This window comes from Diplotaxodon limnothrissa, linkage group LG7 (genome assembly GCF_057381915.1).
Source record: "Diplotaxodon limnothrissa isolate DT_005_m linkage group LG7, D_limnothrissa_male_GT1.1, whole genome shotgun sequence".
In the NCBI taxonomy this organism is placed as follows: Eukaryota; Metazoa; Chordata; class Actinopteri; order Cichliformes; family Cichlidae; genus Diplotaxodon; species Diplotaxodon limnothrissa.
Window position 1 is genome coordinate 19,665,063 of NC_140602.1, and position 25,404 is coordinate 19,690,466.

The following is a 25,404-nucleotide window of genomic DNA, read 5'->3' on the forward strand; positions in this document are numbered from 1 at the left end:
AACATTTAAAGGAATTTTATACAACAATTGCATGAATGCTACACATGTAGTGTAGGCACATATGAAAAAACTAATTACAGTACTCCCGCAATTATCCGAGGGGTTACGTTCTAGAATGTAAAAACCATGTTTATTTTATTATTTTTATATATTTAAAACCATAAAAACCCTCCGCACACTCTTATAAAACTTTTCTACCCTCCTAAACACTTTTGAGATACATCCATACGTATTTTAAAAACATTTGTATGTGCAGCGGCACAGTATACCTATAGGCTGCAGAAACCCGCGATTTAACAAAATTCCCGTGATATAAATTTATAGATAAATCCGGGATTGTAGAGAGTCCGCAAAACGTGAACCGCGGTGTGGCGTGGGAATACTGTACACTCAAAATCTGAGTATGTCAAGCATATTAAATTCAAAAAGGAAAATAACAAAAGCCTGCACTTTACATTTGTTTTTACAGCACTATAAACGTCTTTAAGTGCATTTAAAAAAGACCGAAGAAAACAAAATGAATGTATAAAAAAATACAACACAATTCTCTTAAAAGTAAATACTGTCCAGAGAGTGAGCTGCCTTGCCGTGTGCGCTCTCAGAGCACTTCTTCTTTATTTTACAAAAATCTTTATCTCACCTTGCAGCCCTCGCAGGCATGGACTCCGTAGTGGTAGCCCGAGGCGCGGTCAGAACACACTCGGCACTCCAGGTTCAGTGATGTGGATGAAGATGACAATTCCTCCTGGCCAGCCACCACGCCGTAAACAACCGATGATGGGCTGGATGCTGGCGTAAGCGCATCTAATAAAACAAGCATGCACATGATTACATTTTCTCCTGATATATAATAATATATTGCTCTAAATGACACTAATATTTAATGGTAACTAAAAAGATCTGGGTTTTTTACTATTTGTCGACAAATGCTATTATAATTTTAACTGAAGTAAGGAATGGCACAAAAAACTAAAATGAAATGAATATTCACAAACTTGTACAGAAGACGGAATCACTGAGAACCAAAGACAGAAGTGGCCGAGTGTCTGAAGGTCACAAAATGAAAAGAAAATGCTTTTCCAAAAATCCTAGTTTTTGGATCCTTGCATTATTTTACACACAAACAAAACCCTAGTTTCATCTCATCTGACCAAAGGTAGCGCTTCCAGTTTGCCCGCATACTTCAGTCTGGCTTTAGGGTGTCTCTTCTTCTTGGTCTGCAAGCTCTCAGTCCATTCCTGTGCAGGATTCTGGTGACTGTCTTCTTTGAGACTACAGATCCTGACTTAGCTACGTCTCTTGCTAGTGTCTTGGCAGTTGTTCTGGGGTCTTCAAACACATTTCTCACTAGTTTTCTTTCAGAGTCTTTGAAATCTTTCACTTCCTACCTCTGCCAGGCTTGTCCTGTACTTTGTGGCTCTTTGAATTTCTTGATGATACTTCTCACTCCAATTCTTGTTCACCTGGAAATGCTGTGATAACTTTCTATATCCATCTCCTGCTTTGTGAGACAATTCTTTTTCTGCTCTTTTATTGTGTGCAGATAGAAATAATTATTTCTAAAGAAAACTAGTATATTTAGAAATGCTATGTTGAAAATCCCTCGATCTCTCGATAAAAGCACTGCACAAAATTTTGACCCAAAAAAATGTACATTTCACAGAGCCGCCTCATCCTATGTCTAAAGTTGAAAGCTTGAGAAATTTGAACTACATATGATCATTGACATCTGCACATTCACCTCTCTCTGCCAAAGAGCCGGTGAATCTGAAGCACAGTTGCACCTCTATGACCCAATTAGGACAGCCCGTTCCATCACAGCATTTACTTACAGATATTAACACGCTGTGATGTACTGCCTGTCACAAACATAGGATCATTATGTAGTACTATTACAGATCCTCGTCATGGATGACAGGTCATGGGGTTTGCTGCGTGTTGCCAACAGCTTTCCATTTCCACACTGCAAAGGGAACGTGGTTGGTAGAACTTGCTTGGTACACAAATAGCGCAGATGAAATGGTACAAAACAGTGGCACTAAGTCAAGCCACATGAGTTTTGGCGATAGATGCCAGCACAGGGATAAGCAGCATTTGGCAGTGAGCTGTGTTCCAGCTTGGGGCAAGTGCACATGTTTTGACTGAGAGCAGAGAGTGAAAGCATATGAGTTTCTGCTCCTGTCTCTCACCGTGTTTGTGCTCCTAAACACCCATAAATCGCATGCACCCTCACACTGCCTTTTCCGTGATGTCATCAAATGTTTCTCCGATGCTCAGTGCTCTTCCACCCCCCCCCCCCCTTCTTCCCTGTCTTACATGTACTCTTCACAGCTCCTTCACTTGTTGCATTTCTTCTTCTTTTTTAAGCATGTAAATTTACCAGACCCAGTCTATTCAGGAGGAAACACAGAAGAAAATTGGATGTTTCCTGATAGGTTTTGCATGGTGGTTTAGGAATGTGTAAATTCCTTGTTGGATATGGGGCAAAGAGAAAGGCTGGAAGGAGAAGGAAAAAAAGAGGTAAAACTAGAGAGTCACAAGGATGATAGGTGAATAAGGCCAGAGGAGAAAAATGGAAAAACGGTGGAAATACTGAAGGAAAGAAAGGAAATCTCTCAGGAGACTCAGATATCACACCAATCGCTAAAAGGGCAATTTCTCAAATCATTAGGAAGTGTTTTAGTCTGGACAGAGGAGACTGAGAAAAAGTTTGTTAAGATAACAGATAATGTAGTACAGCCTTTTAAGAGAAAAAAGTTAAAAAGGCCAAAGTGAGTTTCTTATCTAAACCTCAATTTGGAGCAAAATAGGGATTACGGGGCTAAACTGAAGGACTCCTGGTTTGACAACAACAAGAATGGCAAGGAGATTACACTGAGGTGCTGGGACATTGTGAAACCAGAGCGAGAAAGCAAACCATTCATGGTCTGACTGTAACTTTGTAAACAAAAAGAAATCACACTTAATTTTACCGAGGACGGTGGACCCATCAGAGCCGTTGCTGGAGGATTGGTATTTTGGGACACCAAATGAGCTAAAAGCGTCGTCGCTGATGGATTGGGAGATGTCCTGGAGCTGCTCCATGCTACCCATGAAATCGTCATCAGCACACAGGGGACTGCCCAGCACCGAGTCCTCCAGGGGAGAGGGGGGATGGTAATGGGTCTCCATGTCGACCATTGTGGTGATGGGAGGAGGCTGGCGGCACTCTCACTCATCAAACTGGAGACCAAGGACAAGGGTGCAAGGGAAGGGAAACAAACAGAGGTCAAAGAGGTCAAATACAAACACGGGCTGGCCGACAGAGATTAAAAAGTCACCCCGATTTTTACATTTGTATTTGTACATAAAGCTCACATGAGCTTGCCAATATGGCCACGACATCACGACATATAATGCTTATTATGTTTATCATTTTTGGATAGCAGTTAGCAGACATTGTTAACAGAATTTTTTTGACTTGATAATACTAACCAACTTTTTCTGGTCATTTTGGTTTTTAGGGTCTGCACAAAATGTAAAATGGCAATCTAAAGAAAAGTAAAGGCTTCTGAGTAGATATCTCAGTTAATGAGTTGACGCTGAAATGTCCGGGGACTGCCAGAGAGCGAGGGGTCTAAGGATTTAAACTTTCGCTGTGGACATCTATGTAAAACTTTATAGCACTCTATCCAAAGGTTGCTCAGATATCTCAGTATGCCAACAGACTAAGAGACCAAACACTAACAGTACCTTTATCATCATCAACACAGCTGAGTAAAACTCCATTATCTTTCAGTGCAAATGATTCAAAACAGCTCTGAATAACACGTTCAGGCCTCATGAGAAGGGCTGACGCAACATGTGGCCATCAATACGCTGACCCATGTGCAACAGCTGTTGCACATGGGTCAGCAGGCCATGAAGGAATGAAGCACACGGAGTATCTTATGACACAACACGGGCCTCTCTACTCCCCTTAGCTATTCACCGCACGTAGAGTAACTATATCCACACAAAACCTTAGTGCTGAAATAAGACAAAGACTGAGGGTAGAAATATAGACTGAAGACATGTGGAGGCACGAATGTAGGACAGTTATTCCAGCTATAGGCTGTGCTGTAATAGGAAGGCTGAGTCTGAGGTTGGCTAGAAGACACATAAGAGACTGGCATGGCGTATTAGGGGTGGGGGAAAAAAATCGATACTGTGTAGTATCGTGATATTTTGTTTGCTAATAATGTATCGATACAGGGACAGCAGAAATCGATTTTGTTACAAAAAAAGTTTTTGTGGACTGGAACTCTGACTTCAGAGCATGTTGATCCTTTTTCTGAGCAAGAATCCTGACATTCCTTCACTGTCCAAATGTGTTTAACTTGTTTTTTGGCAGCAATAAACATGACAGTTTACTTATTTTAATTTAAGACATGTTTTATTTTAATTAAGTTTAAAACTTTTTTATTTAATGTAAAATTATATTTTATTTTAATTTACTTTCAAGTTCTTCAGTTGCTGAATGGGCTGCATAGTTTTCATAAATTGCATAGTTCAGAATAGCTATAATTGTACCAGATGGTTGCATTCAGTTAAGTTGGACTAGACTGTAATATAAACCGTTCAGTTTGTCAACAATAAAACTGACTGAAATGAGAGAAAGACTGAGTGTGAGACTTTGATATTAGATAAAATGAATATTGATAAAGTTTACCTTTATGTACAGAATCTGAATATCGCAAAATATTTTAAAAATTGCAATAATATCGTATCGTGCGTTAAGTATTGTGATAATATCGTATTGTGGGATGTATGGTGATTCCCACCTCTATGGCGTATAGATGGATGAAACTTTGCTGAATTGCACAGTGGATGCTGGGAGGAGCTACACAGTTGCTTCTTAGGCTTAGCGTAAGAATGGTATTGGGAATGGACCCCCAATCGCATAATTCAACTTTGTAAAGTGGGTCAATCTTTAGTAAGTTCATTCCATCAGGCCATGCTAAGGACATGAAACAAGGGGAAGAAGATGGTGACAGTGAGATAAGGGTGAGGATATGACCACAAGACAGCAGCTGCTGGATGTTCTCAGCCAATCCTCGCCTTAACACTTGACTGCCTAGAGTTTAACTTGAACTTGTCCTTTAGTTTGTTAAGTACTGGTGGTTATATTGAGAAGAGAGAGGGGCTACATACCCACACTGACTACAGAGATCATTTGCATACCGTTTTGTCTTCAGTGAGGCAGACATAAAAAAACTAAACTGGTTATACATATGATCTTGCTCTTTTCTTCTATCTGGTGCTTCCGGTAGGGGTTGCTACAGCGAATCATCTGTCTGCATCTTACTCTATGCCCAGCATCCTCTTCTGTCACACCAACCCTCTGCGAGTTCTCTTTCATTACATCCATGAAACTTCTCTCTTGTACTCTTGCCTGGCAGCTCCATCGTTATCTTTGATTTATATATCCACCATCCTTCCTCTGTGCAAGTCCAAACCATTTCAGCCTTGCCTCTAACTTCCAAGTTCCAAGCTTCTGCAAACCACTCCCGATGAGTTGCCCGCCTTAAGGACTTAAGGCCCATCCTGGTCACTCCCAATAAAATTCTGAGCATCTTAACTCTGCCACCTCCTTTTTGTCAGTGCCTCTGTCTCCAAACCATACATTATAACAGGCCTCACTACCAAACTTCCCTTTAAGCCTTGCTGCCATCTCCCCATCACCAATTGCCCCTGACACTCATCTCCACCTACTCCACCCAGTTTTCACCCTGTTTAAACGCATCTACCTCCTTGCATTTTTACTTTTCCACCTGTCTCCCTCTTACTCACACACACATAGTCTGGCTTGCTCCTACTGACTTTCATTCCTCCTGTCCTCTCTCCACCTCCACCTCTTCAAACGTTCTTCCATGTGCTCCTTACTCTCATTACACATCACAATGTTGCCTGCAAATGTTGCAGTCCACAGAGACTCCTGACCTCATCTGTCAGCTTGTACATCACCATGCAATCAAGAGTGGGCTCAGAGTCAATCCTTGATGTAATCACACCCCATCTTGAACCCTTTTGCCACTTCTACCACACACATCGTCACGGTCTTGTTGTCCTGATAGATCTCCCAAACCACCCTCACATACTCCTCTGCCACTCCTGACTTCCTCATGTAGTACCACAGTTCCTATCTTACCAACTTATTATATGCTTTCTCTACAGGGAGTGCAGAATTATTAGGCAAATGAGTATTTTGTCCACATCATCCTCTTCATGCATGTTGTCTTACTCCAAGCTGTATAGGCTCGAAAGCCTACTACCAATTAACCATATTAGGTGATGTGCATCTCTGTAATGAGAAGGGGTGTGGTCTAATGACATCAACACCCTATATCAGGTGTGCATAATTATTAGGCAACTTCCTTTCCTTTGGCAAAATGGGTCAAAAGAAGGACTTGACAGGCACAGAAAAGTCAAAAATAGTGAGATATCTTGCAGAGGGATGCAGCAGTCACAAAATTGCAAAGCTTCTGAAGCGTGATCATCGAACAATCAAGCGTTTCATTCAAAATAGTCAACAGGGTCGCAAGAAGCGTGTGGAAAAACCAAGGCGCAAAATAACTGCCCATGAACTGAGAAAAGTCAAGCGTGCAGCTGCCAAGATGCCACTTGCCACCAGTTTGGCCATATTTCAGAGCTGCAACATCACTGGAGTGCCCAAAAGCACAAGGTGTGCAATACTCAGAGACATGGCCAAGGTAAGAAAGGCTGAAAGACGACCACCACTGAACAAGACACACAAGCTGAAACGTCAAGACTGGGCCAAGAAATATCTCAAGACTGGTTTTTCTAAGGTTTTATGGACTGATGTAATGAGAGTGAGTCTTGATGGGCCAGATGGATGGGCCCGTGGCTGGATTGGTAAAGGGCAGAGAGCTCCAGTCCGACTCAGACGCCAGCAAGGTGGAGGTGGAGTACTGGTTTGGGCTGGTATCATCAAAGATGAGCTTGTGGGGCCTTTTCGGGTTGAGGATGGAGTCAAGCTCAACTCCCAGCCCTACTGCCAGTTTCTGGAAGACACCTTCTTCAAGCAGTGGTACAGGAAGAAGTCTGCATCCTTCAAGAAAAACATGATTTTCATGCAGGACAATGCTCCATCACACGCGTCCAAGTACTCCACAGCGTGGCTGGCAAGAAAGGGTATAAAAGAAGAAAAACTAATGACATGGCCACCTTGTTCACCTGATCTGAACCCCACTGAGAACCTGTGGTCCATCATCAAATGTGAGATTTACAAGGAGGGAAAACAGAACACCTTTCTGAACAGTGTCTGGGAGGCTGTGGTTGCTGCTGCACGTAATGTTGATGGTGAACAGATCAAAACACTGACAGAATCCATGGATGGCAGGCTTTTGAGTGTCCTTGCAAAGAAAGGTGGCTATATTGGTCGCTGATTTGTTTTTGTTTTGTTTTTGAATGTCAGAAATGTATATTTGTGAATGTGGAGATGTTATATTGGTTTCACTGGTAAAAATAAATAATTGAAAGGGGTATATATTAGTTTTTTGTTAAGTTGCCTAATAATTATGCACAGTAATAGTCACCTGCACATACAGATATCCCCCTAAAATAGCTAAAACTAAAAACAAACTAAAAACGACTTCCAAAAACATTCAGCTTTGATATTAATGAGTTTTTTGGGTTCATTGAGAACATGGTTGTTGTTCAATAATAAAATTATTCCTCAAAAATACAACTTGCCTAATAATTCTGCACTCCCTGTAGATACACAAAGACACAGTGAAGCTGCTTTTGACTTTCTCTATACTTCCCACACTCCCGTCAACACTCCAGGCAAACATCACATCTGTAGCGCTCTCTCTCAGTATGGAGCCATATATCTTAACCTAGCTTCAACAACTCTTTCCACAGCTTCATGGTGTGGCTCATCAGCTTTAGGCCTCTGTAGTTACTACAGCTCTGCACATCACCCTTGTTCATGAAAATTGGTACTAATATATATATATATACTACTTCAAGGCTTAAAATGTCAGTAAAAGGGGATGACTTCTGTTATTACCAACAGTGGCTCTCTCTCTCTCTCTCTATATATATATATATATATATATATATATATATATATATATATATATATATATATATATATATATATATATATATATATATATATATATATATATATATAAAAAACACCCAGCACGCCCCTGCGGGCGGTTTATCCTTCAAGCTCGGGTCCTCTACCAGAGGCCTGGGAGCTTGAGGGTCCTGCGCAGTATCTTAGCTGTTCCCAGGACTGCGCTCTTCTGGACAGAGATCTCCGATGTTGTTCCTGGGATCTGCTGGAGCCACTCGCCTAGCTTGGGAGTCACCGCACCTAGTGCTCCGATTACCACGGGGACCACCGTTACCTTCACCCTCCACATCCTCTCGAGCTCTTCTCTGAGCCCTTGGTATTTCTCCAGCTTCTCGTGTTCCTTCTTCCTGATATTGCTGTCATTCGGAACCGCTACATCGATCACTACGGCCGTCTTCTTCTGTTTGTCTACCACCACTATGTCCGGTTGGTTAGCCACCACCATTTTGTCCGTCTGTATCTGGAAGTCCCACAGGATCTTAGCTCGGTCATTCTCCACCACCCTTGGGGGCATCTCCCATTTTGACCTCGGGACTTCCAGGTTATACTCGGCACAGATGTTCCTGTACACTATGCCGGCCACTTGGTTATGGCGTTCCATGTATGCCTTGCCTGCTAGCATCTTGCACCCTGCTGTTATGTGCTGGATTGTCTCTGGGGCATCTTTACACAGCCTGCACCTGGGGTCTTGCCTGGTGTGATAGACCCCAGCCTCATATATATATATATATATATATATATATATATATATATATAGCCACTGTTGGTAATAACAGAAGTCATCCCCCTTTTACTGACATTTTAAGCCTTGAAGTAGTATGAACTGAATGGAAAAACCCAAGGACAGTCCCTACTGGCTCCAGGGTTGGTGAGCAACAAGCCTGAGGCAAAACAGATCAAAAGCAGAGGAGTAACATAAACGAAACCAAAAAAAAGACAAAATGTAAAAACAAGAACACCAAGATAACCACAACGAGCTCAGACTTCTGTCATGTTCAACAGGAAAAACCACATAACAACAGTTATAGGGAAAATATTTCAAGATTCAGTCTAGAGGAACTAAACCCAATCGGATAGTAAAGACCCCGTAAATTCCCACTCTTTCAAAGCACTTCCAAACATGAAAAGAGGCCTGGCATCTCAGCAGGAAACTTTACTAAGCTACTCGGTCTTCTACTTTTATCTGAATGGAGGCAGTGTTAGCTCTATTAGCACAAAGTAAACCTATTTAGCATTCAGCTTCTCACTCCTGACCCTCAAGTCTTCCTTCCGAGGATATCCTGTTTCATAAACTATTTTTTTTCCCACTCAGCATCGTCTTATTGTAATTCCTCCTTAAGGGGAAACAATAAAGAATCCTCTTGACCACAGCTCGACTAAGATCTAGACAAGCTTTTGTGTAATCGAGTAATTGAGTGACAAGATAAAAATCCCACTTGTAAAAAGGTCACTACTTGCAGCTTCTTCCACAGTGCAGACATTGATCAGTCTGCAGTGGACTAAATGGCAGGGTTTTGTGTCAACATGCCCAGAGCATGCGTGGCTTTGTATTTAAATAACATAGAAAAAAGGAGCCCTTTACTGAACTCGTGACCTCTCAGCCAGTAGCTTAGATGTAATGGACCACACTAAACCTCATGTTGCCACCAACATGCATAAGAATGTAAACACAGAGAGCGCTGATTAGCATCAGACTGCACAGCTCTGGTGGACTCAGAGAAAAACAGGAGGGTGGAGAGGAATGTCTGTTAAACTACACTTGTGGGTCTGTATCAGCAGTGTGTGAGACAGAGTGAGCATATGAGGCATGGAAAAAAGGAAAACAACGGTCCCTATGGTAACAGAATACCTTTGTCTCGTAGGTCAGGACCTCTCTCTTGTGCTCACTCAGCCAAGCCTACTTGAGGGCACTCTGCACACAAGGTCATAAGTATTTTTGTGTGTGTGAGCGCGTCTGTGCGTGTGCATGCACTGGGGTTGGAATTAGGGCCTAAAGCAGACAAGAGGGGGTTACGCTGAAAAAGAAAAAAAAAAGGCTGCCAACCTCCCAGGTTGTTATAGCAATGCCATGGCAATTATGACACACAACACATGCTTTGAAATCAGAAGTGTCAAGCTGATATAAAAATCAATCAAAGCCATTGTGATTTGCTACAAAAGAAAGAAAAACAAGGGTTGTGTGTAAGTGTATTTGCAAACTGTGATCACACAGCTGGATGTGCGGGCGAAGCATAAATAATCCATACTGTCTGATGGCTTTCTGCTCAGCAGTATCACCCAACCCCCACAAGGCAGCAAAGGGCCACGTTAGACAGACAGGCCATGAAAACTGCTAATAAGCTTTGGCTAAAGTATTTGAAGCTCTGAACGTCACTGAGGCGTGCAGACCACTTTCTTGCTGAAGCAGGTGTGCACAGCCCTCTGAAATCTGCAGGAAAACTACCAATGACCTTGGAGCCTCATTAGTGACACCTATCACTCAGGGGGATCACGTCATCTAATCCCACAAACATTATATACACGAACAAGCACGAGTAACGTGGCCACAGTAAATGTAAGCATCCAGCCTCCATGACTAGCTACCTGGCTGAGAGACACTCAATGAAGCTTGAAGCTTTACAAATCCCACATTAGAGCACGATGCCAAGAAAACACGAATTAAACGGGTAATAATCCAAGACATCAGGAGGTGTGTATGGACTTGTCTCACTAAGGGGTGAAGAAAAAAATATGTAGTTCTTTGAAAGGCCAGAACAACAAAAACCTGCGATTGGAAATGGAAGAAACCGCCAAACTGCTCACATACAGTGGTAGAACAAAAATGTTTAAAAAAAATTCAGACTAGCTGTTATATATAAAATATGGATATGAAAGTAGAAGTATATGAAAACAGAAAAACAACAAATAAAACATGACAGAGCCCCTACCTTCCTCATCAGCAAAACTTGAAGTCTTCCATGCAGATTTCCAGACAGCAGTTTAACATCCAGCTCTAACAGTTTGTATGATCAGAGTGTGTGCATTTCAGTGTACATGCATGTATGTATGTATGTGTGTGTGTATTAAAGAGTAGTCCACAGGTTTAATGCTTAACCCATCTATCTCACGGCCTGAAAGCTGTCATGCCTGTAAGGAGGAGTCTACGAGCTAATGGTGGTCATAGAGGAAGAAAATGGGCTGATGGGGCTGCCCCGTACCCCTGCCCCTTTGTTTAAAGAGTTCACCACGATCTTAGTCTCAACCATGCCTGCAGTGTAAACACTCGAGTGAACCCTTATCGCTTGGAGCTGATATGCAGGCCGGCACCCTCTTATCGTTATGGTGATTGACCAAAGTACAGGTCGTGGAAGTGATTGACATTGGACTTTAGCTGTTCCCTGTGACAGATGAGCCACATGACAGCTAACAAAGCTGTCCTATTATTAGGTAACTGACAGTTAAATACTCAGCTAAAGCAAATTTTGTCTGCTATTTTTAGTCCTGAAGATCAATACCAGTGTCTGATCTAATTATATAAAGTTTAATAATTTTGATAGTGACCAAGTGCATTGCACAAATTTTACCTGTTCTGGGGCACATTTCTCCAACCTGTCCATTGTGTCCATTGATTTTTATATAACAGAAAAACCAGTCAGCAGAATCACGGGACACATTAGCTTCTTATTCAAAGCGCCTATTTGAATGTTTGAATGAAAGCAGAAGTTCACTTGAAAATGAGTCAACAGCAGAAGGTGGGTAAAATAGTCCATTACTTTACCTGTTTGTCAGACATGTTTATGGGCAGATAACAAATCCACTGAGATGTTTCTCACTCTTTTGTAAATAGACAGGACGGGAGGGTTACTCAAGATGTTGCCTTGGCTGTCAGCTTGCGAGCTCACGGCTGCACAGAGTTGAGAAATAAAACATCAAGTTACACAAACTCTTCTGGACTCCGACCTCTGCGGTGACAACATGTTTAGTGTCAGAATAATAATCAAATGCCACTGCACACTAAAATGAGACAAGCCCTTACGATCTGAAGAGACTCTATGGGCACAAAGCTGTGGTGTGGCATTGTATCAGGTTACCTCAAAGGTCTATGTTGACCTGACCCTTGACCCTGGCTGTTAATATTGCACCACTACGTGGCAGTAAACGTGCCTGCATGCATGTGTTTGGTAGCGTTCAAACAAGAACATGGAAAAGAATGAAATTTTAGATTTGCAGGGCAATCAACTACTAACCATGTTTATTCCTTCTAAAGAGACAGGTACATATACAATGGAGCTGTCCTATAAACTTTATGATATGTGAATAATGGGAGTTTTGGCCAAAGGCAGCTTTTACTACCAGTACCTTTGTGTGTTTTGCTTCTGATAAGGCTTAAGTGTTTGCTATGTTTACATTTTGATACATTTTATTGTGTAACCTGTTAAAACTAGGGATGGGTACTGGTATCGCACCGGTTCTGACATAAACGGTAGTAACCAGACCGAAAAGCAGCGCACATTTCGGTGCTTTATTTCCCCTGAAATGTCATACACTTTGGATTCTAGCCAATCATTTTACCTTTGCAAGTGTAGTAGGCGGGCCCAGGTACGTACGTTCTTTTAGAGCAGAGCTACAGATTAAAAATGCCCAAGGCAAAGTGGTCAAAGTCTGGCTGTACTTCACAGCAAAAGATGCAAACTCAGCAGCCTGCAACAAGTGCTTTAAGGTGATACTGTGCAAAGGAGGTAACTCCTCGAATCTAATGAAGCACCTGGCGACGTATAGCGTATTTTTAAAAGATGAGAAATGCACCGTATTTGATAGCTTGCTGCGAGACCTCACATCGAGCACATCTACTGTGGGTGGGTTGCCTGTTATCGGACCTGGAGTTAGCAACATCCCCCAAAAACCCAAAGAGTAGAGTCCTGGCCCCCAGCCCTGCCAGTGTAGCAGAAATGATGACGGATGATGATGGCAGCAGCAGCCGTTCTTCTCTGCGTGAGTAGCTTAATGTTGTTTGCATGTAATTTACGTTGAGTAGGCTAACCACGTTATTAAATTAATGCATGTAAGGTGAACTAGCAAACACTGTCATAGTTACATGCGGCTGTCTTCTTGTTTGATGGCAGATACTTGCTTCACCCTGGCCAAAAAGGCTAAAATGACCAAAGAAAAAGTGGAAAACAGTTAAACATGAGAGGTTTAGGACAAAGTTTGTGGTTTTTTTCCACTGATTAAGCACTGCTTCCAGCCAAGAGTGATGCCATAAATCCCCTATAGCTGCAGAAAAGGCTAACATTGTTATCTTTTTACAAAAAACAGCTGAACATGAGAGGTTTTTGGACCAATTTTGAGTTCTCCATTCTTTAAGCACCGGTTCGAGCACCGTTTAAGCACCAGCACCGTTTCAAAAGTACCGGTTTGGTACTGGTATCGGATAAAACCTAAACGATACCCATCCCTAGTTAAAACTACAAATGCCAAACCAATAAGATCAAATCTTGAAGCATTATGAATTTATCAGGGAGTCAACTTTGCAAGCATGTGATTTGCAATAAACTGATCTCATGGGACATCTTTGGCTCAGAGGAATACATCTAAATACTATTATCACATTTGAAGAATTTCCCAAAATATGACATAAAGTATTTATTGTCATGCTTTATTATTCTTAAATGACAGTAACAGTGAGGTTATATTGAGCAATGACACAGCTGTGCTACAGCCCTGACCTGCAGTATAGGCACAGCTATGACTCCCGTATTCCAGTGAGTTAAATGCATTAACAGCTGGATCAATGGTTTAAAAGACAGCTACTGCTTTTTCCAGCTGTTAAGATGATCAATAACAAACAACGCCGTGGTTGTCCTTGAGCAACATTTCCTTTCTTTGCCAAAGTCTGACTGCTGGCTGCCACTTTGTACCTATTTCCAAATCAGTCACAAGGATCAGACAGGCCAGTATTACAAATCTTCCCCACAGTATAATGCAATCTTTTCCAGCGGCGTTTATCACTTGACAAATGCTAAGCTGGGGGGTGAAGAGACACCAGGGAAGACTTGTATTTATTAAACTAGGCTGAGAATATCACACAGCTCCTTACTGCGTCATGTGTATTCCCTGTAAGATTTACTCTTTTGAGTTTGTGATCTACACTGTTGTTGCTGATTTGCTGCCTTCCAAGATCCTTTCCAGGTGTCAGAAAGTAATTGTGGATCGGTGACTATGCTGGATGGCCGAGATGTACAATGCTATCACAGCTGATCAATCTATTAATGCCCATGACAAGCAAAAGTGTCAACATTTTCACAGTGGCTCATAATATTTTAAGGTAAAAATGTCAATTCTGCACAACTTTTTAGCTGCGATTTTTTTTCAATTAAACAGCAATAAAAATGACCAAAAGTGGGATCTCCACTAATAACAGACCATCAGCAAGCACAGCCCTCCCCCGTCACCGAGCGTTCTGTGGTTTTAGGGTTCCCATTAGTGCACGTGTCTATGTGTGTGCACTTCAGCAACACTGTCACACAAAGTATTTCTACAGACAAAAAACCTGCATTTAAACATTTTTAAACTTTAAACCTGTGCTTAAGATTATTTGACAGACTGCACATAAAATATAACAGTGACTGAGCTCTGCTTTGAATGTAGGAGTCTGAAAAACCTCCAGCTAATAACAGTAAAACTTTTGTGTATGACAGTGACTGCATAGTCTACTATCATAGCTTTCCCCTGATCGCCCCAACAGCGTAATCGAGGGAAATCAGGAGAAAAACATGAAGCTTAACTCAATCGAATAAATCTGGGTTTTTTTTAAGGGGGGTGGGGTCAAGAATTTTTTGATGCTAATTTTAAACTGTATGTCACTAAAGTTCAACCCGAAGGCTTGTTTTTCATTGTAGAGATGGATGACAAATTAAAGTATAAACCAGAATCCCTGACCCCAACCTACTACAATAACAGAATCCAGCTGATGATATTTTGGTGGCCTGCTTTGGGTCAGCTCTCACCTGCTAATAAATATAAAAATTATTCACCTTTGTACTATCACTATACGTTTCTTTGGTGGTGTGACTGGTTCCTTCTAGGCTGACAATGGCATGTTTCATGAATCAGTAGGAATCCCTGAATGAATAATCCGTTGCCTGGCCTATAAAAGAGGACCTGATCTGTAGGGTGGCAGATCAATAAGTTACATCCATTAGCAGTACAGTAGAACATTTGATATTCAAAGCCTCTTAGAGTTAGTTGCAGTTTGTCTAGAGATTGAATGGTACCATTTGTCAACATAACAGCTTTAGTCGACTTTAATCAAAGAGTTTTCTGGTAAACAAAGAAAAGTTGATTATTACAGTTTTTCCACCAAGTCTTAACAAACCCAGTGAATGCACGTCCTTCAAGGTTCTTGCAAAGCTGAATTCCTGCATTATTTAGGTCAAATTTACGAGCAGGCAGCCATCTTTCTTTGCTGGTGCATTGCTGCACCTATAACACCACCTGTAGCTAAGTGGAAGTGGTATCTTTGTGCATGGAAACTCTTAAGCCTGTGGATTACATAAACCTGAGACCCACATACTGCTACCACAGTTGTAAAATTCCACAGGCAAAAAAAATGTCTATTGGAGTACATAAAGGTAGTAAAGTGGTTGCTTAAAAAAACAATACAGTGATGAGTACTTGAGTACACGTCAAATCTAAGGTGAAGCTGGGAGTATTTCTCAGGCAGCTGTGTATCTCATTTCATTTTCCAGCTTGACACTGGAGTCCTGAGTTCCCCTTTCTGGCTGCCAAACCAGCCTGCGTGTTTTGTGGGGAGGCATGCAGAACACAGTCCTAGTGACAGATCAACACTGATTTGCTACTGTAGTCCAACAAAAAACATAAAGCTCTTTCAGCTTTTCTTATGGGCAACCCTTAAGCAGGAGCTGTAATTAGCAAATCCTAAAGAAGATGTGCGCAGCGCGAGGACAAAGAGTTCATTTTGATCTGCTACACAGCTGACATATTTGTGGATAAGTTGTTTCTTTGGTAGCAGTAGTAGCAAGCAGCAACCTTCATCTAAAACCACTCTGCACTGCATTTACCTTTGGTCATCTGTCATGTTAAAAAGCTCTGCGAGGTCCCATAAATGTGTCAAACACCTCTGTCATACCAAAACAAGCAAAAGTAGTTCAACCAAAAAAGTAAAAAAACATTTTGTTGTTAGCAACGCAATTCCAATGGGAGAGTAGATATGGTCAGTGACAGATGATTGATAAGGATTTCTGCATATCTTGTGCCTCCTACTGAGGCAGTTGCAGTGGGAGTGGAACTTGTCAAAATGAGACAAGATAGTTGGCAAGAAAGAGAACACCTTCCAGCAATCTGTCTGTCTATAAGAATACAGACGTGTGCAAATGTGACACTAACATAGGAAGACTGGAAACAAACAAAGATATTGTTCAGGGAATCAGTCAAATCCTCTTGTCCTGTCAACACACAAATTCAGCTTACATACGGCATCTTTTCTTGACTATTAGCAAGGACGATCTCCTGTCCAGAGCTCCTTACTGTAAATCTGGCAGGAGGGCCCCAATCCTATTCAACCCAGAAAGGCTTTACAATAAAGAAGGCTCAAGGGGAACAGACCTGGCTCAGAGGAAGGTCAACCCTGACTACGAGAGGACGAAAGATGCCAAACAAACAGACCATATAAGTGATTAGAACCAGCCAAAGTGCAGTGATTCCCTGCACTTCATAAATGCACACTATATTTACTTTTGTATTTATTTTTGATGGTGCAGGAACTTGAAAAACAGGCCAAAGGAGCTATGTGGCGTTTCGACATGTCTCTTTTATGTCCACAAAGAGATACAAATGATAAACTTCTGAACCTGAAAGTCCTGTTTGAGGAGAAAACGTTGAATCTCCCTCTGTTCTTTTCTCTGTCTCTACAAGCTGTGAATGCAGCCAGGCAGAAGCAGATTGCAGGTCTCAGGTTGCCTGAGACAAACAGGGTGCAACAGCTCAGCCAGACAAAAAGTAACGATGGAAAAAACAACTGACGCACAAGTTCTCCAAGACTGACATAAAGAAGTCTGAGCAGGAGACTTCATAAACTTTTATGCTGTTTAATGTCTTTTTTATCACCATAAAAACTGAGGTTATGCCTTCTATATTTGGTCCATTATTGTTACAGCAGTGAAAATAGATCACTAGCACCATACCAGATCAAAGCCACAAAAAATTACATGTTAGTGTTTGTCAAGTGGACACAAAATTAAAGGGGAAAAACACATAATACATCCCTGATACACGGTACTCACTCACTTATATTTTGTACTTTTAGCAAAGGGATTTGCTTTTATTATTTGATCAAGGTTTGGCTAGCAGTATTTGATATGATCTTTTGAAACACTTTTAGTCAATCAATTAGCTCCCGCCCATAGGCAGTGCCCGAGATACAAATGGAATTTTAGCGATACACACCAGAATGATACGACCTTTGTCCCTGAGGTAAATGGCACATCAATGCATAGATTTAGCACACAGCTACAAGTCTGGTGTGCAAAGAACTTCACGTCTCACAGTGCAGTTACAAGTGGATTTCAGAACAGAGGATCTGTCTTCGGTTCATCCTCAGCAAAGATCCAAAATTTCAGATGTGATTTTTTTTCCTAGCCCTTACAAAAGATTCGGAGGTTGGATTCTCTCTTTAAACCATGTGTATTTCTATCATAAACAAATCTTAAAGCATCGCGCATCAGTCACGATTCAGTGTGGTGTCTCAGGCGGCCCCAAAATGCATAGAAGAGTGGACTGTTGCCACGGTTACAAAAGAGAAAACTGTAATTAGTCACAACACAACAACAACATACATTATTATTAATCTCAGACAAGGACATTTATCCTTAGTGCACCACAGGAATGGGGGTGCTTTAAAAGTGTCCTAAACCTGGTATGCCACAGCGGGAGTAAAAGTGGGATGGCAGTAATATATGCTGATTCTACAGTGAGCATCCCTTCCTCCTAAACTGTGTATCTGTTGGTATTTCTATTGGACTGTGATGGCTTGACTAACCGTAGCCATGTTAACAACAGTGATATGAAATTTATGAGTTTTTTTACGCTACAGAATTTATGCCACTAACAATAAATCACATGCTAACAGGCCGATTTTATCATGGGCGGGCAGCGGCGGTATCCGCTGGTCAAAAGTGGCTCATGTGTAGAACTGACACATGCCACTCAACCACGAGTGGGTGGATGCCTGTCCGTTTTTCAATCTAACAACTGCTGGGATTTCAATCAACATAAAATAGTGTTTTTCAGAAATGAAAAGTGCCAGTTGGTCCATTTCCTTCACTAAAAAACAGATCATCTAACAAATAATTTGCAGAACAGCGACCAACTTCTGATTTTTAATACATTGTCCATGTTCAGACACATAAATGAGAAGGAGAAAGGCAGAAAAACTCTAACTCAGTGTTACTTTAGGAGTTACACAGCACCTGCAGCCACACACTAACCACTGCTTCACTCATTTATTCCCTCCACCGTTGTGCTATAAAGGTACTAAACGCCGCTAGTGGGCAATAAAAAAAAACCCCTAATATTTCTTGGCTGCACATCAAGTCTGCAAGTGAGGCCTCCGTAAGATCACTGTTACTCATCCAACCATGATCCTTGTCACACCTGACCGTCACAGTTATTTTGTGTATGTAATAAAATGGCACACGATCCTGACTGCACAAGCAGTGATCAGACCTCTGAAACAAAACCTCTTGATTGAGTCTATGAAAACAATATTTACATTATATGCAGATGTTTACCTTTCATTGTGCTGAGTATTGAACACAGCATTAACCCTTTGGCATTACTCTTCCCATCACTGCATGTGATGCAGTGATGACCAGACCTGACCAGAGGCCTTTATAAAGGACTGCTCTGACAGCCGGAGCAATCTCTGCTTCTTCAACCGCTATCTTAGAAATGGGCCGTGCAAACAGGACAATAAACAGGCCGTTGTGTTGAACTAAATGAATAGCTTACATCACAGGGAGATGATGCCTATTGATGAGCAAGAGCTGTTCTCCCTGCGCAGGCGTGCAGGCTAAAAAAAACCCACAGCTTACCTCCCCCTCCTCCCCTCCATACAATAACAATAATCCTGGAGGAAATTAGTAACCCCCCACCTCCCTGTGACTGCAAACTAATAATGTGCATATAACAGTTGGGCAGAGTGTCAAAGTGGGAGACACGCACTAGTCTGCAGTTTGCGCTACACAGCATTCCCTCACAGTCAATGTCAGCTGCTGCAAAGAGGACTTATAAATAAAAGGCCACATGAAGACATACATATATATGTATATACCTGACAGCAGATAGCGCAAAACGTCGGCGCCATATCTTCGGAAATATCTCGGTGGGCTGGGAAGCGTTCAATGCAACAGCGAGAAAAGGAGCAATGAAGGAGCGAAAACGTCCCCCAGACACCGACCGCGTCCTCGCTGGCTCCCCTCGCAGTCCTGCCGCTGTCAAAAATCCCCCAGCACGTCCATACAAAGCAGAGCCATGGTGCTCACGCCCGCAGGAAGTGACCTCATGACTGACAGCTGGCAGAGAGAAAGCGCACACCCCGACACACCTATGGTTTCAGCGAATGGAAACAGCGCAACAGTTTCCCCTGAGAAGGACGCCCCCTGAGCCTGGACAGAGGGAGAGCGAGACCGACCGGAAAAGCCTCTCCTTCTAAAAGTGACCCTGCGCACTGCAGCTCACAGAGAAACTTCTTCTCCTTCACTGGATTCCTTTATTCCTTTATTGTGTTCAAGTGCACAAAAATGCGTTGTTGGCGAATGTTATCAAATAACCTAAGCAGCAAAGGATTATAAAAAAGTACACACAAATAAATTAATTAATAAGAATAAATAATAAATAAATATAAAAATATATACATTTTTAAAGTTAACCTGGCTATTTTAAATGGGGATTATTGAATATACACTGTTAGTCTTTGAGTTTTTTTTTTTATTTTTTATTTTTATTAAATAATATTAAATAATAATTACATTTCTGGAAAGTTCTGTCAAGAAAAATTGTAGCAACTGCAAACAGCGACACGTTGCAAAGGGAGGAATTTACAGATAAACAGTGGTAAAAACAAATAAATCAAATCAAATAACACAATAATAACGATAAGAATGATAATACAGTTGTGTTGAACTCAAGGGCGTAGATTTGGCATGGACAGAAGGGACATGTCCCCACCAATATCCAGCGATTATTGAATTGTCCCCACCAATAATTTGACCTCTTCGAGTAAAGAAAAACAAACCCGATAGTAAGAAAAAAACGATCTGTCAACGTCTCATTCACCCAGCGGTGCAGAAATTACGTTCTCCACTGGAGTCCTACGTCATGTGACAAATATGGCCAATGTGATTGGCTGTGCCTGTTTAGTTTTAGCAGCGGCAAGCCTGCGCTGCGAGGACCTTCAAGGAGGAGAGGAGGATTGCAGCAAAAAGGAAGAACCTGGATATAAGAAAGTATTTTTCAAAGAAACCTGTAAGTCACTTAAAATCAAGTTCACTCATAAAATGTGTCCGTCATAATAACGTTACAGGCTATGCTAGGCTTTGGCCCACATCAGTCTAAAATTGTATGTAACCACGAATAACGTGTTTTGGAAACTAACTGCACAACAGGCAGCAGTATTAGTTCTCTCAGTCTCAGAGTAGCATTTCTAATTTTGATTGAAACTGTCAGAGAAAACGGCAGCCTCGAGCAGCCAGGATATTAGTTTATAGAGGCTGTTAGAATTATATGTCTAATGTTAAATGGTGGTGACACAGAAATTTCATCCTAATGGCACTGACATATTCATAGGTCATAGTCATGAATAGTCATGATTTTGCAAATATTCCACCTTGTAGTGCAGTTTGCACAAATTGTTTTAAAAATGCACTCACCCTACAAACATTACTGATGAGTCAAGATCTGCACAAATTGACAGAAACACTGAAGCAGCTCCACATTTTATTCTTATTGTCATGTATGTCCTATTTGTCAGGTGACAGAAGAACCAACACAAAGCTCAGAGAGTAATGGTGATACAAGATCACAGGTGAAATTGGATGATGACCTGGTGGTTCATGACTGTATTTGAAGCACATGTGTGACTGCATGTATTTGGAATGACTCACTGTTATTTATCAGGTGACAGAGGCAGCTCTGCCATGTTGTAGCTCGGACAGAGGTGAAGAGGCGAGGTCACAGGTGACTGACTGATGATTTGGTGCTATAAATTAACTAGTATTTATTATCATGACAATTGTTAGGCTGCTGATGTAATTGATTCATTAGTGAATATATGACAAAGAATCTGAATTGACATGTCTCACTTTTTATATGGAATATGGCTGAAGTAAACTAAAGTCTAAAATACTTAGTCAGTCATTTGTTTAATAGTAATTTAACATTATATAATTCACATATAAAACTATGAATTGTAATTTTAAAAAAGCACGTAGAATAGCATATGTAGACAAGTATATTTCTCCTTTCTTTTAATCAAGAAGCAAAGACAAAAAGGAAAAAAATAAGAAACAGGGCAGAGTTCGGTGGTTGAATCATCCGTCCCCACCAATTCCTTTTTTTTTTTTTTTTTTTTTTTTTTTTTTTTTGGCCTGTCCCGTTTGGCTCTTTTGCCATCAGAATTGTTGTCTAAAGGCAAAGAAAGATGCCCAACGGATTTACTTTACCAAACTGACCATCCCAGCCTTGCCGTAATGGTCCATTTGATTCACCTTTTATTGTTTATTTTATTTTCACTTACTGAATACGGGACAGACTTGACTGGGGGAAAGAAGGGGAGAAAGAAAGAGGGAAAGAGAAACAGCTGAGAAGAGGGACGGGGGAGAAGGGCAAAAGACAAAAACCAACAGAACGGGCAGAGAAAAAAAATGCATATATCAATCACCTGGATCACCTGCTGAGAAAGAAAAAAGAAAGCAAGCAGAAGAGAACAAGAGTAATAGAATAAACAACATCACAATGATATATGGGAATATGACAGTAAATACTAAATGTTAAACATTATTGTGCAGCACATAAGATCAACAGAACACAGTGTGCTTTGAGGTAGGAGCCAAAAAGGGTGTAGTTTGTGGGTGTGATCACCCGTGTGTACACCTGTGAGCATGGACGCGCTTGTTTTTTGTTTTTTTAAAAGGTTCCTTCATGTAATAATCTGCTAGAGGGTGTGGGGGGGCCACAGCCCCGTCCTCCAGGGCGTGAAGCAGGTGTGGAGGAGATCAAAACTCCAGACATCCAGAGGCCCCCAGAACACAAGAGACCAAGGAAGACCAACAGAGGGGCAGCTGCGCCACTGTCCCGGAAAGAGCTGAGGAGAGTCCCAGATGAGGGCTCACTCAGCAGCCGCGGAGCAGAAGCCAGGGGGAGTTGCAGTGACGCGCCCGTGAGCTCCGCCGGCAGCCAGCTGCGCCTGAGTGACCGAGCCCCAGGCCGAGAGGCCGGGGGCACCCCACCTCCGAAGTGGCCCGAGCGAGCCCCAGGCTCCAGGCCCCGATAAGCGGCCGCCAAGGAGTGAGCCGGTGTGTACCTGGACGCCCATCCCCGGACACAAAGAACCACCAACGCACCGATGTCTGAGGGGGTCCGCCACTGGCAGGGGAAGTGGTGGTAGGGGGAGATAGGCCTCCAAACCTTGGAGGGCCTGAGATGTCCCCAGAGAGGTGGCGCCTGATACCCAACCTGACATATAGACACAGACATACAGGCACACACAGATACAAACATCCATTCCCACCCTCATGCTCTCATATGCACTTACTCCACACTCAACCAACGTGGAGACATACATAAAGAGACGTTGTACACACGATCACACTCCCCAAGCGTACTCTACAAACCGGGTCTAGGTGCCCCCGCCCCTGGAGGGGGGAACTGCACCCAGACCCAGGTGGTGTTTCCCTTTTCCCTGCGGTGGGGGGAGGCAGACCGCCCCGACTCCGCAGCAGCAGGAAGGCTCCACACTCCAGACCGCAGTCGGACGGCCAACTCCTCCTCCTAGTCCTAGCCCCCCTGCTCCAGCAGGTCGCAGAGAACGGGGGTGAGAGAAGACTCCGAACCTCCCTCCACCCGCTCATTGTAATGTTGATGCATGTGTGTTCTAAGGTGCATTTAAAACCCAGGAGGGCATGGAGCTACCTGCCAGAGAGCAGCAGGTAAGCGCATAGTCCCTCCTGCTAGCCCTCCATGTCTACGTGTATTTAAAATTGAGAGGTGGGCAACGATGCCAGGGGTGGGGTGTACACCCTGATGGTACTTTGGACTCCGTGTATCGTGCCCACCCCCAAGATCCTATATGTATGTGTAATGAGAGTGTGAGTAATGTGAATGTCTAAGTTGTGGGATAAAATTGAGGCAGAGGCAGCCAGAAGGGGACAGAGGGGGGGGGGGGGGGGGTAGCCTCCTCTGCACCCTGGTGACATACCCCTACTCCAAGGCCCTGCATGTGTGGGTGGTTGTGGTGGAGCGGGAAGAGGGAGGCAGCTGGAGATGGGGAGGGAAGGAAGGGAGGGGCAGGTGACCCCTCCCTGGGGCCAGCTCCCCCGCTGACCCCAGTAGGCACCCCCATACTCCGCGACCCGCCAGGGAAAGGGGGCCCAGGCCCATCCAGACCGGGCCCAGTGCAGCAGCGCCGCCCGGCCCCACAGAGCCCGGGACAGTCCACCCAACCCCACCACAGAGAAAACTGCACCCACCCCACCATCCACTCATCTTCCAGACTACATAAGACAATAAACACCCAGGCTGAGATCTTCCTCCACCTCTCCTGTATCTCCCCCTCCTGCAGAGGCAGCTCCTGAGGAGAGGAAAGCTCCTGCAAGATGTGACAATCTCCCCCACCAGTTGAAGAGCCCCCCAGGTGGCTCGACGCACCGGCGGCACCCTGCTCCAGGGCTGGGCCCCCATGCACCCACCCGCCCACAACCCCGGCAACACACCAACCAGGACCCAAGCCCCCGAGGCCCGGTCCGGGTCCCAGCCCAGAGACGGAGCGCCCCCAGAACCTCACGCCCATCCCGGACCCACCCAGGGGCAGCCAGGCTACCAGGTCAGTAACCCACGTCCGTCAGCACAGACCCTCCCCTAGCCCCGCTGCACGCAGCCGCGAGGAAACAGTCACCGGAGAGCCAACAGAGCCCCTAACCGGACATGACCGCTACCCCGGGTTCCCGTCCCCACCAATTCCAAACTGAACTGAATGAACATGGAATGACAAAATTTGCCCCCCCCGGTACTGTCCTCACCCCCCCCTGCCCCACCGCCCATGTGGTCATCCAAGGTTCCTTCCACCTTGGCCTTCAGTTCAGTGTTTAATTCAGTTCGGCGAAGCTGGGATGCCCCCTTGAATCGTACACCTCGCTGCAAAGCACTCAGTAAAAAGCGAGTGATAATGGTCAATATGAAAATTGTAGTGATGCATAAAAAACACAGATGCAAGAATATAGAGAAAAGCCCAATCACAACCATGAAACAAAAATGCAACATGACTTCTAAATTTATCCTAAAAAATATCAGTTTCATGTTGGTTGAAATTCAGTAAATGGTAAAATATGAGCATTCAGCCAAGGCTGCTCAGAGCTATGTGACCTAGATTTGCCCAATGTAAGCACTTAATCACAATAAACTTCATCTGAGTCGATTTTAATCTGATTCTCAAACTGACAAACAAATACCTACAGTAGCGGGGGTGTCATGTCTTTTACTTACAAATAATAAAATGAACAGTACCTTACTCTCCTTCACCTTAAAATCTAATATGTTGCCAGTAAACAAATGTATGCAAACTCATTGCCATAGAATGACAAACTACTACGTACCTAAGATGGTCAAGTTAGGACAGCTTGTTTACTGTGAGTGCACAGTACTTAGAATATAGGGATATTGTGTCAAGATGTGGGAAAGTGGGGGAATGATTACAAATGCTGTGCAGTCCCACATAAAGAAGGACATGTGGTCACCTTACATGACAGTGAGGAGGCTCAATTTTTTAAAAAGGTATGGATGAACTTTATCCTCGTGCGGTAGAAAATTAGTATTACAGACCAGAAAAAAAACCTGAAAAAAATCCTGACGACAAGAAAGAGAGAGAGAGCGAGAAAAAAAAAGTTTTTTTATTTGACAGTTCTCAAAAAAAAAGAAGGAAAAAAAAAAGAAAGAAGTTAGTTGAACCGATGGGGTGTTGATCTGGTCAGTTGAGAGGGTTGTTGATCAGTTTCTGCTCCTTTGGT

The 25,404-nt window shown here is 42.9% G+C and overlaps 1 protein-coding gene across 3 annotated transcripts in view; it reads right to left on the reverse strand.

Moving 5' to 3' along the window:
* pparab (peroxisome proliferator-activated receptor alpha b) overlaps positions 1-19,665 on the reverse strand; it is a 33,618-nt gene extending 13,953 nt beyond the window's left edge. The window contains exons 1-3 of one of the 3 annotated variants that reach the window (XM_085359396.1): positions 19,458-19,665; positions 2,973-3,222; positions 641-804 (exon numbers count right to left, since the gene is read on the reverse strand). In XM_085359396.1, the coding sequence (XP_085215522.1) occupies positions 641-804; positions 2,973-3,180 (372 nt within the window). In that variant the 5' untranslated portion in view covers positions 3,181-3,222; positions 19,458-19,665. The other 2 variants (XM_085359398.1, XM_085359397.1) reach the window with 2 other exon arrangements.
* Positions 19,666-25,404: the final 5,739 nt, after the last annotated feature.